This window comes from Mesocricetus auratus, unplaced genomic scaffold, assembly GCF_017639785.1.
Source record: "Mesocricetus auratus isolate SY011 unplaced genomic scaffold, BCM_Maur_2.0 Super-Scaffold_100014, whole genome shotgun sequence".
NCBI lineage: Eukaryota > Metazoa > Chordata > Mammalia > Rodentia > Cricetidae > Mesocricetus > Mesocricetus auratus.
This window is the reverse complement of record NW_024429197.1, coordinates 9,394,320-9,410,449: the sequence shown is the minus strand read 5'-3', so window position 1 is coordinate 9,410,449 and position 16,130 is coordinate 9,394,320. Positions and strand designations below refer to the sequence as shown.

At 47.9% G+C, this 16,130-nt stretch overlaps 1 protein-coding gene across 1 annotated transcript; it reads right to left on the bottom strand.

Annotated features, from left to right (window-relative positions):
- Positions 1-1,050: 1,050 nt before the first annotated feature.
- On the bottom strand, positions 1,051-15,626 carry Lin28a (lin-28 homolog A). Its single transcript, XM_005079575.3, has 4 exons — positions 15,483-15,626; positions 14,825-15,021; positions 4,967-5,151; positions 1,051-4,007 (listed from the first exon to the last, which is right to left on the bottom strand). The coding sequence occupies exons 1-4, from the start codon at positions 15,511-15,513 to the stop codon at positions 3,791-3,793; spliced, it is 630 nt and encodes a 209-aa protein (XP_005079632.1). The 5' UTR covers positions 15,514-15,626; the 3' UTR covers positions 1,051-3,790.
- Between the last annotated feature and the right edge of the window lie 504 nt (positions 15,627-16,130).

Sequence of the window (16,130 nt, the reverse complement as noted above, 5' to 3'; positions counted from 1 at the left end):
ACTGGGGCTAGCAAGGACTTCATGAGACATGTCCTCAAATGTATTATCTATGACCTTTTAGTGATACTGATCAGGGAGAGGTTGTTACTTCTCAAAGCTTAAAAAAACTAAGTCCCTGAACTTTCCGTACCTGATACATTTGCTTCAAATCTAGTTACATCTGTGAAGGAATTTCAAAATCCCAGCGAACCCTTTTAGCTCATTTGCCCTACAGGCTCAATGACACTGGGCAAGAAAGAGATGCCAACGTTGTCCAGCTTTACCTGATAAAAGTGCAGTTTTAGCAGAAACGGGATTGATAACAAAGCTGTGGAGATGAACAACCCATTCGTCAGGTCTCACACTTCCATTCTTAAAGTTTCTGCTAATACGACTTTTCAAGACGCCCCGTGAGTCCCCTGATGCCTAGTGGTTAGGGTTGCTAGGTTTAACTTTTGGTGCAATTAGTTAAAGGGTCACAACCTCCCTGCTCTGCTAACAGTGTGAGGATTTATTTAATCCACTTTCTGTTAATGGTGAGGTTTCCCCCTGGTCAAGCCCCCCTCCCATCCCCATTAAAATCTTCCTCTCTTTGGAAACCATTTAAGCATTAGGAGAGCCAGCAAACTGTATCTCAAAATACTGGCTTACAGTCAGTAAAATCTCCCTTGGCCTCAATTTCCCCAGTCCTGTATGGTATTTTCCTTTTTGGGGTGTTGCAAGGGGTTAATTAGGACTTGTAAAGAGCTTTGAGGAGTAAAGGACAAAGTATTATGAGGGTCTCATGCCCTAAGCCCTGGCCCCGTCCTTTCATCCCAGCCAGTGGCATAGGCATCCCCATTCTTATGCATGCCAGGCCTCTAATCCCCTCTTGAATGTGGCAGCTTCCAAGGAAGGGACAAGAGGCCTTAACTAGAAACAAAAATCCAGTGTAATGAGGTGCTATCAGGGCTGAACTTTCAAGATTCGTCCCTAACAAAGAGGGAAGGGGAAAACATAATGGCCCTGTGACTTCCCAGTCCAAGGTGGGGATTATGAGAAAAGCATCCTAAATATTTGATGAGAGAACAGTTTGAGTACCAATAAGTCTTTATTTTCCCAGGGAAGAAGGAAAGGGAAAGTCAGCATGTGTTACAAAATGATTATACGATAGGAATATAAGTACCCGGGTACAGTAAAAATCAACCATGAAATAAACACCCCAGTGGTGGGGCCACCAAAGCCCAAGGGGGCTCAGTCTCCTGCAGTTCAGGACAGAGAAGGAAATCAGGGAAAGGACAGACAAGTACACACTTTCCCCACCCCCTTCCCCATAAATTCAAGATTTCTCACAAAGCTTTGGTTTCTAGCAGTAAACATGGAGTTACATTCGTCCGTCTCCTAGTAACAATCTTGTGGCCACTTTGACATAAGTTTCTTGCACCGGCATTAAGTTCCTGAGTGACTTGACTTATACATTCATATTCCCTTTTCTGGTCTTCAAATGGAAGGCCCCACAATTGCTTCTCTCTACCTAAGGGTCGTGGATTAAGTCAGTTTGATCCATCCAAAAGTGAATCACACTAAGAAATGGTCTTGCTAGGGAGAAGTGGCTCACCTGCCATCCCTGCACTGAGGAGGCTAAGGCAGGAGGACAGCCAGGAATCTGAGGCTACCCTGGGCTACAGAGTGAGACCCTGTCTCAAAACAACCAACCCAAACTCTTGACTGAGTTTGGGAACAAGGGGAGAGTGAGGTTCATGGATTCTTCAGAATTTCTATGTGGGTCATTCAAGAGTTGTACAGACACTCCAAGAAGTAAATGTAAGTTTTCTCATGAGGGAGAAGAGGGTAACATTGGAGCTGTTTTAAGGTCAGAAAGATGTAATCAGAATGGGAGACAGGGGAAGGAGAAGAGAAGGGGAGCCATGGTTCCAGAGGCTCACTTTGAGAAGGACCACACGTAGGTTTCAGATGCAGCCATCTGGTGCAGAACTTTCTGTCAAAGATGCTTTGGCTATTTTTCTCTCAATACAAAAAGTTTTGTAAACAATAAAACCCCAAAAGAACATGAAGACCAACACATTATATTTACACAACTAGAGCACCTAGCAACCGCCAACTCAGACAGTAAAGTCCTACAAAGGCCAGACAATACAATAACTAGGGGGGGCAGCATTTGGGGGAGACAAGAAACCAGGATCAGACACACACCACCCAATGTGTTCTATTGCATTTGTCCCGTTTCTACACAGTGAGGTAGGTTTGCGGTGATCTCACATGTAAACGAAACCCCTCTTTTTTCCTTTAGCTATTGACCACTGCAGCAGGGCGGGACACTTGCCAGAGGCCCACGCTCCAGGGATCTCTCTGGAAGCCAAGCTTATGAAAGGCTAGGATTTAAGTTTCCCGTCCCCATCCCTAGACAGCACAGTGTGGTATGGTAATAAGGGTGTTGGCCTTAAATTGTATCCTTACCAGGAGAACTCAGAGGCAGGATATGTTCTAGCACAAATGAGGCCCAAGGTTCAATCCCAGTATCTAAAAACAATCAAAACAAACAGAAAACCTCATCCTCATAAATTTGCATTAAAAAAAAAACCAACACACACTCGCACGCACACACGCACACTCACACCCTGCTGTGTATGGCAGGCTTCGACTAATCTGGTGAGATGGATTTGGGATGGAAAATTACTCTTGTGCCTTTCACCTGGCCCAGCCTTTTGACATCTCTCTCTGTACCATCTTTTCCTGTTTAGATTAATTCCCTATCTTTTGCAAAAAAAAAAAAAAAAAAAAAAAAGCCCGAGATCAAGTCACGGGTAGCCTAATTAAAACCTAGCCTCCTGTGAAACATTTTAAGGTGGACGGAGGTTTTAAGGACTATATGGCAGAAAAGCCATCTGTAATTGGCAAAAATGAGGTAGTTCAATAGGCTGTGCACTCCAAATGGTTGGTCTCCATGGTGATCAAAACAAAAAGTATTCCTGCTGTGCAGACCTGGAGCTGCTTGTGGACTTATCCCTGAGATTGCTCGTGTACCTGAGAACACAGTGCAGGAATGAGGGCCTTAGATTAAAATATACAAAAATACAAACTGATTATTTATATTAAGAAAAAAAAATTAAAACGCACAGATACGTCATTCGCACACAGATAGTGCAGTTGGCATCCTGGAGAAAGTGGGATCCAAGGTGCAGTTACCCAAGGGAGCAAATAAATTAAAAATCACATTGGCCCAGAACGTGCTGGGAGTGAGGTAGCAACAGCAGGTCTGCAACTGCCCCGTCCCCTCAACCACCCTCTGCCTGTCATCACAACCCGTTGCTAGATACTGATACCATTCCTGGCACCGCATCCCAGGACTGGGTTATGAACAAGCTAGATGTGAAAGAAACCTTGCCTGGCTCCTGAAGAATCCCTCCCACAGAACAGAGTAGCCTGTGGGGAGGGAGGGGTTAGGTTCATTAATGTGGTCTTACACTTGTTTCACACCCTGTCTGGCAAGTGGAACTATCACAGTCTTCTACAGAAGAACTTGCCTATCCCAGCCACTTTCAAAAGCATGTCGTTTTAGGTTAAAGCCTCAGCTAAAGCATACAAGTTCTAGGGTGGCTGTCCACAAAAGCCTTCACTTGCATTCACATAAGTATGGTTGGAGTTTCCATTGCCTCTCCCTTTCCCCCCACCAAGGGAAGGCAGGGTGATACTGGGAAACCCAGCCAGCTACCCACAAACCCACCCTATCCCCCACTTTCTCCACTCTGTCGATTGATGCCTCCTCCTTCAAGCTCCCCAATAGCAAAAGAACAGCCCCCGCTCCGGTGCCTCAATTCTGGGCTTCTGGGAGCAAGGCGGGGCTGTGGATCTCTTCTTCCTCCTCCCGGAAGTAGGCAGGCTTTCCCTGAGAAGTGGGGACCTGCTGGGCCTTCAGTGGACATGAGGCCACCATATGGTTGATGCTTTGGCAGAAGTGGCACTTCTTGGGCTGGGGTGGCAGCTTGCATTCCTTGGCATGATGGTCTAGGCCACCGCAGTTATAGCACCTGGCACAAGACAGAATGGTTAAAGGTGAGATAAAGCCACGTGAAGAACTTTGACCCCTCCTAAGGGGTCACACCCTCACCCAGGCTTACTGCTATAACCCTCCCCCCCTCCCTTTATGCCCTAGATCTAGAAGATGAAGAGAACCAGATAGATCCCAACTATGCAGTACAGCTTGAGTGCCGGATGAGACATCCCCTGGGCCTTCTGCAACAGCATTAAGTACTCCAACCACTGAACCATTTCGTCAAGCTTATTGATTCCTTTTCTTTTTTTTCACAAGACAGGGTTCCTCTGTGGCTTTGGAGACTGTCCTGCAACTAGCTTTTGTAGACCAGGTTGGTCTCAAACTCAGAGATTCGCCTGCCTCTGCCTCCCAGGTGCTGGGATTAAAGGCGGGCACCACCACCACTTCGCGATTTATTTTCAGTTGAGACAAGGTTCCAGTATATATTCCTGCCTGGGGCCTTCAACTGAAGCATGTACCACTAGACCTGCAAGGAATGATTCTCTCCAACCCCTTTCTTTCACAGGGTTTCTCGGCTGGTCTCTAACCCAGAGATCCACCTGCCTCTCCCAGGATTAAAGGCATGTGCCACCTCCAGACTAAGAAAAAAGTTTTAAAGCCAAATTAACCTCGTTAGAGATAAGGGGTTTTAAGCCCCATAGCAAAAGCGCAGGCACTAACCAATTGGTACGCTGGTAAAGGAACAGTAGATAATAACCGATACGTACCATCTCACTGAATCATTCACATATTCACGGTAGCCTTGCTTCTAAACGAAAGTCAGTATGGACAGCCAGTGAGTGTCAGTCACTCTTAGCAACAGGGGGCAAAGTGAGTTGCAAACCAACCATGACTGAATTGTCAAAGTTGAAATTATCTTTGGGAACCTGATGCGGTGGCACTTGAGTGGACACCATTCTTGGCAACTTACACAAGCTGCCTTCTGGGCCGTACCTGTCTCCTTTGGATCTTCGTTTCTGCGTGTTCTTCCCCTTTGGCCGCCGCTCACTCCCAATACAGAACACTCCACCAGGGCCAGTGACACGGATGGATTCCAGACCCTTGGCAGACTTCTTAAAGGTGAATTCTACTGCCTCACCCTCCTTGAGGCTTCGGAAGCCCTCCATGTGCAGCTTACTCTAGCAAAGGGAAACAGGATTTTACTATTTGTTTCTGTTACTACACCATAGAACAAGACCGCAAAGTAAGAGACAGCACTCCCATTTCACAAATGAGAAGAAAACTCAACTCAAGAACTGAGCATGGCTGAAAAGGGCACATACCTGTCACCCAATTATAGGATCACCATAAAAACAGCAAATCACCTCCATTCTTGGGAAATACATATTAAAATACACAAACATACTTAATGCTACATTTATGGTTACTCAGGTGGTATCATTGGGCCACATGTGGTAGTACAAGGCTTTAATCTCAGTACTTGGGAGGCAGAGGCAGATGGATCTGAGACAGGTAAGCCTGATCTATATATGAATTCTAGGTCAACCAGGACTATAGTGAGACCCTGTCTCTTCCCAAACCACTCCCCCACAAAAATAAATAACTGTATAGAGATAAGAATACAATAGAGGACAAAATGTTAATGGATGAATCTGGGGAAAGATTATAAAAGAATTTGTCTATTCCTATAACCTTCTTAAATTTGAAATCATGAAAATAATGTTACTAAAAATCAATTTCAGGGCAAGGACTAAAACAGAATGTCATGAAGAGATTCCAGGAATGTGAGAAGCTTGGAACTTGCTCTGTAGACCAGGCCGGCCTTAAACTCAGATTTGCCTGCCTCTGCCTCCCAAGTGCAGGGACTAAAGGCATTCACCATCATCCCACCACTGTCCAACTTAATGAAAATACACCTGAAGGAATTAAATACCGAGTTGCTAAGAAAAAGAATGGCAAGCCAGCATTATGACACAGCACTAATCTCAATGTTTGGGAGGGAGGCTAAGTAAGACAGGAGGGAGCCAAGTTCAAGGCCAGCATGGACTCCAAACAGAACAAAATGTAAAAAGTCAGACACAATCAGACAAACCTACAAAAAGCTACTACGTACTTAGGGGGAAAACCGTGCAAATGCAAGTTAGCCAGGTATGGTGGTACCTCTTCCCACCCCACTCAGAGGCATGGAGCTGTAGGCCAGCCTTGGCTACATAATTTCTTCAAGGCCAGAGCACATAGAATGACACATTTTAAAAGTTATTAGGGAGCTGGCAGGATGGGTCAGTGGGTAATGTCAGTTGCTGTCAATCCTGAAAAATTCAGTTCACTCTCCGGAACCCACGGGATTGAAGGATGTGGTCTTTTGACCACGTGTACACTATGGCATGTGAAAACAAAAGCCACCAACTTTTTTGTTATTCGTGCCATACTTTGGTACCTCATTTGGGTACATTTTTGGATGAATTAGTGACAAAGTATGGATCTCTGGTTTTGAGACAGGGTCTCAGTATGCACTCAGACATGTGTATTCCATGGCAATGAGGTAGGTTTTTGTTTATTTTTTGACAACTGTGTTGCCCAAACTGCCATAGCCTCTTCAACCGCTGGGACCACTTGTGCATGCCCAGCAACAGGCAAATAGATTGTAAATTATCTGATTTGGAATGATGGTAGTGAGTGGAAATAAAGATTTAGACCAATGTTTCTGGGAATACTGCATGCCCTACCTGAAACTTGAGAAACGCTGATAGGTACAGGCCGTTTGCAGAAATCCTGCCCCTTTAAAAAGGAGGGACACTAGTCATGGAGGAACCCAGAACCCCTACCACTTACAGGAGCCACCAGATCCACTGTTTATTAGTGCAGGTGACAGCTCTTCCTAGCCTTTCCCAGAACAGTCTTTACCACAGCTTAAACTAGAGCAAGAGATTCAGGAAGGGATTACATCAACAAGGAAATCACCCTAGCACATGGGACTCAATGGTAGAGTGCCTATGTAGCATTCCATGGCTCTCTCTTCCCCAGAAAGAAAAAGTAAATGATCCACACAGGATTGGTGGTGCTGCATTCCTTTGACCCCAGCAGAGGCAGTGTATGTGAGGCCTGCCTGCCAACACACACACACACACACACACACAGCAAAGAAAAAAAAGGGGATCACTGCACCTGGCCAGGACTACCTGAGAGAGCATTAACAAGTTCCACTAGTATTCCAGTTGGTAGAATATTTCACAATAGGGCTCTAGAAAAAAAAATACCAACTATTTATTAGCCAGGTGGGACACAAATTCTTCAATCATTCTAACTTCTGGGGTTCTTTGGGGGGATTGTTTTGTGTAGCCCTGGCAGTCCTAGAACTCACTCTGTAGATTAGCCTGGCCTCCAGATCTCCACAGAGATCCTCCTGCCTCTGCTAAAGGTATGTGATACCACCACTAACGTAACTTTTGTTTTCATTTAGGGGCTTTACACAAAACTTTCATCAAGGGTGTTGGTGAAGAGCACAGATTTGGGCACCATCTCCATTCTCTAAGCTCATAAATTAGGCCTTAAGACTCCTCAGAAAAATAGATAGGCACTGGTTTTCTCCTTGCTTTTTCTTGCCTTCTTAATTTTTTTTTTGAGACAGGGTCTCACTATGTAGCCTTGGTTGGTCTAGAACTCAGAGATCATTTATCTTTTTAAGTGGTGTATATCCTTCTATGAAGTCCAGACTGGCCTTGATCTGGAAATCTTTCCCTTTAGCCTCCAAAATGCTGGAATAACAGATATAGGTCCATAGTGGACATCTTAAAAGCACAGACTCTGATAGGCATGGACTTACTAAGCTTGCAGTACAACACTTCATGATTATTTGTAATTGTATCACAGAAATATTCCCAAGACACATCCTTTTACTTTTTTTTATAAAGGGTGCTTTGGACTGAACCAAAGCTATACTCGTGTGCATTAAGCACACCCAACCCAGATTCCCCCTACTGTTCAGGAACACGCAGGGTGTAGGGACTTCCTAACTGCCTCCGTTTGATGTGAGCAAGGAGGTAAAACCTTAAAAGGAAATAAAAGTAGTAGTATTCAAAAGAATTCACCTCTCTGCCCCCACTGCACTGAAACCATCCTAAAACCAAGAGGAGCCAGACCACCTGCCTTCTTTCTCCCCAGGCAATTCCAGAGGGTCTCTCCATGGTCCAGCTGTGATCCAGCAGATTAGTGGTTAAGACCAGACCTGAGTGGAGGAGCCCTGTCCCTCCTTACTCATTTGTAAATTGGAGTATATGCTGATTTTATGGTGATCCTGTGAGGTTTTACACGTGAAAAGTAGTTAACACTTCACCAGCCATGTAAAATCCTCAGGGAGGGCCAATTATCTTCCTTTCAGGCTAGATGGAGGCAGGGTACCAGTAAGAGCCAAGTGTTGGGATGCTCAGATTATTTTACTACTAACCACTCTTGGGAACTCAAAAAAACAAAAACAACCCAGGCCCCCTCTGAGGTCCAGTTTATTGAGAGCAACACCCTCCCTCCTCCACCAACTGTGAAACCATGGGGGACAGTATAAATGGGTAAGGCCATGAGATTGACTAAGCCCCTCAGCCCTTCCGCCACTAGAGATCTGCTTAAGACCGCCCCGGAGCACCTCCACATAAAGGCTAGGCAGGATTTAAACTGGTGGTCTCCAGGGGTGGCTGCCCATCCCCTCCCCCCACTCCTTTCTAAAACATAGTTTGAATTCTTCTCTTATCAGATAGGTAATCAGTGTGCAACCCCACCAAGCCAGACTCCCAGGGCCAGCATCTAAAAGGAGCCTGAAAATTCTTCAGCCACCCCCAACCACACACAAAGCAGGGCCCCGCCCCTCTCCCCATCCCCTCCAAAAAGAAAAGGCTCTGGGGGGAGGGGCATGGCCTGAGCTCCCCCAATAGAGCCCAGCCCCAGGGAACAAAGGGTTGACACTGGTTGGTTCTGGTGGTCGGATTCCTGGAGTTCCAAGGCACGGATCCCCCCAGGATGGCTCTCCTTCACCCTCCCCCACATTCAAACCCGACCAGTTCCTTCCTTCCTTCCTCTACACTACGGTCAGGGTGAGAGGACCAGCTTGGGGACCTCTTCTCCAGTCAGACCCCAGGAAGGGGAAGTTCGCTAGTCAACCCCCATCTTCCCTCCCGCTACCTCCAGGATGAACTGTAAAAAGGGTCCTTCCCTCAGCAGATAAATTTTTCAACAGGGAGGAGGGGCAGGAATCCCAAGTTCCTTTTCCAACCTGTTGAAGTCAGGTGAGCAGCCTGCTTGGGTCACTGCAGTTGGGGGTTGGGGGGGACTGACACTTAGTAACAGTTACAGCATTTCCTCCCTGGTGCTCCTCTGATCGGTTACAGTACTTCCTGGCTTCTGCGTCTTTTGACACTCGCCACCCACCCACTCCCACATCAAATACCCCACCCCAGAGTTCTATCCATGGGCCTCTTCAGCATCACACACGTTTCCCTGCTGCTCTTTGTGGGAGAATTTCATTGTACTCCAGCCACCCAACTGACCAGGACCAAAACTAGGGCTTCTCTCCTTTTCTCCAGCACCCTGGGACATTCCAGTTCTGGGTGACCCCATGAGTGTCTCTGACCAGTTCTGGATTTAGCAACCAAAATGCAGATCAGTGTTTACTTTAGACTTGCACAGGGTGCTAACACTCCTATCAAACCCATGTGATGTTAGAGCCAGAAAGTTCATAGATGCATTGGAGAGGAGAAATCTGACCAAAACCCTAACGAAGTGGAGACTAGCCAAGTATTTATTTGGTAAAGCCAGGCAGAGGGAGTGGCTGGGACAGAAGCTCCAAGGAGGCACTTCAGATAAAAATAAGCACCTTGATCATAGTATCAATAAAGGCTAAGTGTTGGGTTGACTGCCAAGAGCCTGGTTTGGCTAGCCAAGCAAGATCCAATAAGGCATGTCAAATACCACTTTTCCTAGATATGCTTCTAAACTAAGAATACCTTTTAATTTTAAAGATTCATCACAGTGGTGACACTGGTGTCAAGGCCTCACCCACGTCTCACTGCTAGAAGCAGTTTGGTACCATAAATGTCCCCAGTACAAGGTTAACTGCTATTCATTCACTTCTGCTCAGTGGTCCAGGTCAAATGCTCCTCTGCAGCTGTCCACCAGATGGTGCAGCAGCCTATGAGAGTGGCCTTGTGTGAGCACTGACATCTCAGCTCCTCAGCGTGATCTTTTGGTCCTTTCCACCCTCAATCAGCTGGAGTTGCAATACGGGACTTTCTTCCCATCCAACTGTGTTCCTAGGCCATGAGCATGGAGTAATAGGAATGAAAAGCTTCCTGGAATTTATACCAAAATCATAGAAAAAGCTGGTTTCTAACAGCAGCAGAAATCATGCTTAAAATATAAGTGCAATTATGAACATTCCTGCTCCAACCTGAAAGACTCGGACTACACAGGCCTGCTGCTCTTCATGCAGGTGAGTTTCTCAAAAAAAAGGTGTTTAAAACTCTCTGATCAGGCGAGACCAGCCTGGTCTACAAAAGCTAGTTCCAGGACAGCCTCCAAAGCCAGAGAAACCCTGTCTCAAAAAAACAAGAAACATAACAAAGAACCCTCTCTGATTAGGGATTCGTGAGCAAAGGCCATGCCCTGCACCCTAGACCAAGTCACTGAAAACCACGGAGACTGCAGGCAGCAATGTCACCATTCACAAGGCAGACGTTTTACCATATTGGAAGTTTTGCTTGGGATGATGGCAAAGCATTGTCCAGGATGTTCTCTGGAAGGATATCTTCTCATAAAGAAGAGGATGTCAAAATAACACACAGACTTCTTTATATCAGCTTTACAGGAAAACATATTTTTAGGCCACGTTTTCCCACTGCCATGGGAATGACAGGTAGTGCCCTGGGTTTAATGCCAAGACCATCTTTATTCTGGGGTTCAGAGTTGAGAGCTGGCAACATGTACCCCACAAGTACTCTCGGCACACTGTATGGTACCAGACCATGTCCTACAGTCCAGAAAGAAAGCGTCTTCATGTACAGTCTTCCCTCTGTCCTCTGGTGGGAGACACGCAGTCTACCCTGATCCTCCATATCTCACTGTTTCCATTTCTACATTCATTCATTTTGGTTTTTTTTTTTTTTTTTGGTTTTTCGAGACAGGGTTTCTCTGTATTGTTTTGGAGGCTGTTCTAGAACTTGCTCTGTAGATCAGGCTGGCCTCGAATTCAGAGGCCTGCCTCTGCCTCCAGAGTGCTGGGATTAAAGCATGTGCCACCAAGGCCCGGCTCCACATTCATTAATTTAGAACAAGAATGTACTATTAAAAAAAGAAAAATCACCCACAGCACAGAGAAACCCTGTCTCGAAAAACCAAAAAAAAAAAAAATCACCCACAGCAAAGCTCTGCTCTGTAAAGTACATTCACATTGGTGGTACAGTGTTATAATCCAGGAAGGCAACCCAGCTGTCCTGTCAGACCTTCAGGTATGTTCTGAAAGTCCAAGCCATTGTGGCTTAAGCAGTTTTAGCTTCAATTTTTGCGTCAGTGTTGAATTTTTGTTCAAACCCAACTTAGTTCTTTATAGTCTTTGCTTGTAAGCCAAAAAGTCAATAAACAGTCATCTGGGCCAGATGGTGGTTGTGCACATCTGTAATCCCTGCACTGGGGATACAGAGGTAGGAGGATCAAGGCCAGCCTGTGCTACAAAAGACCCTGTCTTAAAAACAAAAACTGTTATTTCCTACTTTCGATGAATCTTGGTGGCCTATATTTGGAGCCACAGAAAACCAGAGTTAAGCCAACACTTAAAAGTGGTCAGCAACTTCTAATAATTTTGATGAATATCTTATGGGGGGGGTTTCGAGACAGGGTTTCTCTGTGGCTTTGGAGACAGTCCTAGAACTAGTTCTCGTAGACCAGGCTGGTCTCAAACTCAGAGATCTGCCTGTCTCTGCCTCTGGAGTGCTGGGATTAAAGGTGTGTGTACCACCAGCACCCAGCTTAGATGAATACCTTGCTGTTTCTCAATTAGAAGTGATTCTGCCTTCAAGAGACATTTGGAAAGACAGGAGACATTTGGAAAGACACAAGACATTTTGGTTTTTACAATTAATCCCAGACACAGATTTCAAGATCTAAAAAGACTCATGGCTAATTATACCGGGTATCAGAGACACCTGGGTCATACATAGCCCCTCAAGCTTGGCCTACTCTTCCACTGGGGCCAGAATGAAGTATATGCAAATCAGACACTGGAGAGGCCAAAGCAAAGGTGTGTCACCCAATGATAGGTCAGTTTGGCTAGAGTGACTTCCAGGCTTGCCTGCACTACAAGTCAGTGTAAGGCGGTGCCTCAAAACACAGAAGTGTGTGGATTGACTCAATCTTTAATAGGGTGCAGGGAACCTTATCACTTCAATGTTGGAAGGGTTTTCCCTGATCCCCTCCCTTTCCATGGCATGACAAATGTCATCTTGAGACAATTTCTTCCCTTCCATCCCATCCTACCCCATCACCAGAAGAAAAAATTTTGTTAAAGACTTCTTACCCTCTCTACCTCATGAACACTCTTTCTGAAGAGAACAAGTTTTAGAGATTACCCAGTGTCTACACTGTTCCTCCAGCACAGAGGAACTCAGGCCACCAGCCTAAATTATGCCAGAGTATGGCCCAACCCAACCACCATCATCAGCTGTGGTAACACACCAACTACAGTGTGGAGAAAGTGGTGGTTAGGGAGGAAACGTTTTCAAATATGGGTGCCAGCCAGGAGCCTTGGCATGGGCCTTTCATCCCCAATCCAGGCAGAGGTAGGCAGATCTCCAGTTAGAGGACAGCCTGGTCTACAGAACAAATTCCAGGCCAGCCACAGTTAGACAGTGAGGTTCTGTCTCAAAAACAGAAAGAAAATAGAAAACCAAAAACTTCAATTTTGGGCTGGTGGGCATAGATCTCCAAGCTAGCAAGTATTGAAGATTGTTGCTTTCTTCCAGTGATGTCTTATAGCTTTCAAATTGCTATGGATCCTAAGGTTAAGTCTGAGGCACAGCTCTCCAATCTGTTCTACTACCAAGGAACCTCAGAGCAAAGGGTACATACTGCTTAGTGTCTTCCTACTTAAGTCTTCGGAAGAAGTCCAGATAGCTTTATACCTACTTTATATCCCAGCCTCCCAAAATTGGGAAGGCTGCTGGGACAACTCCAGACCAGGAAAGATTCTAATCTGTGATCGGATAAATGAAGAGTAGGGAAGCTTGCCACCCGCCGAGGAGAGCCATTCAAAGCTGGTTCCTGTAATAAAGTGACTTAATAGATCTAAAGAGGCCAATTCCCTTCTCTCTCACAATTACTTCCTGTGGGTTATCATTCACATATGTAAATGAGATGGGGCACAAAGCCACCATCCAGAAACCAGCAATCTGATGGTAGTGATGGGGGGGGGTTTCAAGAAAGTAGCCAAAGGTACTGTTGCAGGTCTCTTAAACACGTGTTCCTGAAGCCCAATGACACCAACAGCAATGAGCTGGTCCCAAAATTCCTTCAACCCAAATCTACCTAGTTGCCCCTCCTCAACACCCTGACTGGAGGGTAGTTAAGTGTTCAGCCTTCACAGCAGCCTCCAGCCTCCAACCAGTCGATCCAGCATCTCCTTCCCCACCCCTCCCCCAAGAACGCCATCCCTGAGGCTCCAACTCTTAATCCCCACATCCTCCTTTCCCCTCCCCCACAGCTCCTAAAGCTAACCTCCCTGAAGTAACCCCTCCCTGCCCGGACCGGGTGTCAAGCTCCAGGGCCAGAGATTAGCAATTTCTTCTTTCCCGGTCATGCCTTAACCACCAAATGTGGAAGGGGGAGTAGCAGGAACCTCCTTCCCACCGAGGCGCGGGGACCACTTGAACCTACATAGGATGTTGAGAGGGTAAGGCGAGTTAACAGTGAAGCCTGAAGGCTCTACTCCCTTCCTTGCTCAGGGTTAGGAATGTTAGGGACAGCAGTCAATGGCTGTCTGGGGCCATAAATGCCAAGCCGAGGAGAATAGGACAAGAGGCCAGCCTCCTTTCCACCGCCTGTCCCCTCGACACTGAATCTCACTCCCCACTGCGCAGCCTTCTTTAACTGAGAACTTGGGATTGCACAGACCCAAGTCTCCTAGACTGGCCCAGCCAGGAATGAAGGCCTGGGCTCTTACGGTTTTCCCTCCTGGCAGGACCTGGTGGACAGCAGAGGTGCCCGCCAGTCCTGAACTGAAATCCAGCCCTCTAGAGCTTTTCAGCCCACACATTGATCCTTCCGGGATCTGCCAAATCTATACAGGACCTGGCTTTTTGGGTGGCCACCTGACTGAGGTCTGCACTTAAGACAGAGGAAGGGCCTGACCTCGCAGGTTCATACCCGTGGGTAGGGGTGGCAAATTACCCACACTCTCCTGCCCTGTAAACTATATTCAGAACTCCAGGCGCTAGCGCCCGGCTCAGACCCTGCATGTGCTTCCCTGATCGGCCTGCTCGCCCTCCCCCACCGGCAAGCACAATACAACCTTAGTTTCTGCCACATGGGGTCACCTCCCTGCCCCCTGCTCCCTTCCCAGGGGAAAGAGGTAATAGACACGTGGTAAGCCGGAGGGGTTCCCGGAAGGGGGCGGGGAGGGGGTGCTGGTAATCAGTGGTGCCTCCTACTTGGTCCACTGTAGTTATTCAAACTCAAAATTGGGGTGTCCCAGCAGATAGGGACGCACAATGAGGGTCCTTTATCTCCTCCAATCCAACAGGAGCGACCATCGCCAAGCCCATATATGTAACTCCCAATTTTCCTTTTTCCTAGCTAAGTTACCAGAATCATTCTCACCTGGTGCACAAAGACGTCCACCGGGGGGTCGAGCGCGACCCCGGCGCGGGCGGTCATGGACAGGAAGCCGAACCCCATGCGCACGTTGAACCACTTACAGATGCCGGCCCCGTGCAGCAGCTGCGGCTCGTCTGCGGCCCGGGCCGCGTCAGCCGGCGCCTCCTCGGGCGCCTTCTCCGCTGCCTTGGCGCAGCCACCTGGAGACAGGGAGGGCCAGGTGATCAGCTGGGGGCCAAGCAATTACAGGGCCCTCTCTGGAACCCATCCGGGAGATCTCGGTGTTGAGCCCGTGGGAAGACACCCAGAAGGAGGCAGCTACTAAACAGCTGGTAAGAAGAAACCTGTCCTGGCTGCCTCCCCAAGCTTACACCGAGGATGCCGATGCCCCGAAAGTTTTGCTTGTCTTCCCACAACGTGTTGCCCGTGCACACGCGGCGGGACAGGCCCCTCCTCTTCTCTCCCTCCGCCCCCACGGGCTCGGCGCACAAGCCACTGGAACACCAGGGTTCCCTGCTCCAGAGACGGCCCCAAGAAGCAGGAGGCCGCAGGGACTTGGGGTCCCGCGGACAAGTCCGTGGGACACTTTCCCACCTCCCTTCTAGTTAGCTCTTGGGCGCCCGGCACCCTAAGGTGTGCCCGCTAAATCGCAAGCTCGAACCTGCAAACTGCTGGTTGGACACCGAGCCCATGGTCGTCGGCTGAGCCCGTGGCCCCGGGCCCCAGGTCGGGCGGCTGCTGGCCCCAGAGAAGTCCGGAGGCAAAGGGGTGGTTCGGAGAAGAGGCTGCTACATCTTCCCCCCGCACAATAGCGGTGGGAGGGCCCACGGCTTTTCAAAGGCTCCCAAATTCTAAAAGACAATGACCCAACCCCCCGCGGGCAGCCCCCTCCCCTCCCCTCTCTCCTTACCCCTCCCTTTCCCTCCGGCTCTGGCTCCCGCCCTCCCCCACCTCTCTGGTCTCTGACACCTCTGGGGTGTCCCTTCCCAGAACCTTGAGATTTGACACCCCCTCCCCATGCACACATCTGGAGATAAGGGGTCTTTTGCCCTAGAAGTCTTGAGTACCCCAGAATTTGGGATTCTGCACTTTGAGGACTCAATACGGGTACCCAATGCAGACACAGGTGGGGGACCTGAGAGGGGGGCAGTTTTATAACCACGTGACTACACACACACACACACACACACACACACACACACCACACCACCCCCACCCCCCGGGCAGATAATTATACATTCCAGAGAGTTGGGGGAGGGAGGTGTGAGCCTGGTGGCGCCGTCCAATCAGAAACACAAACCACCTGTCA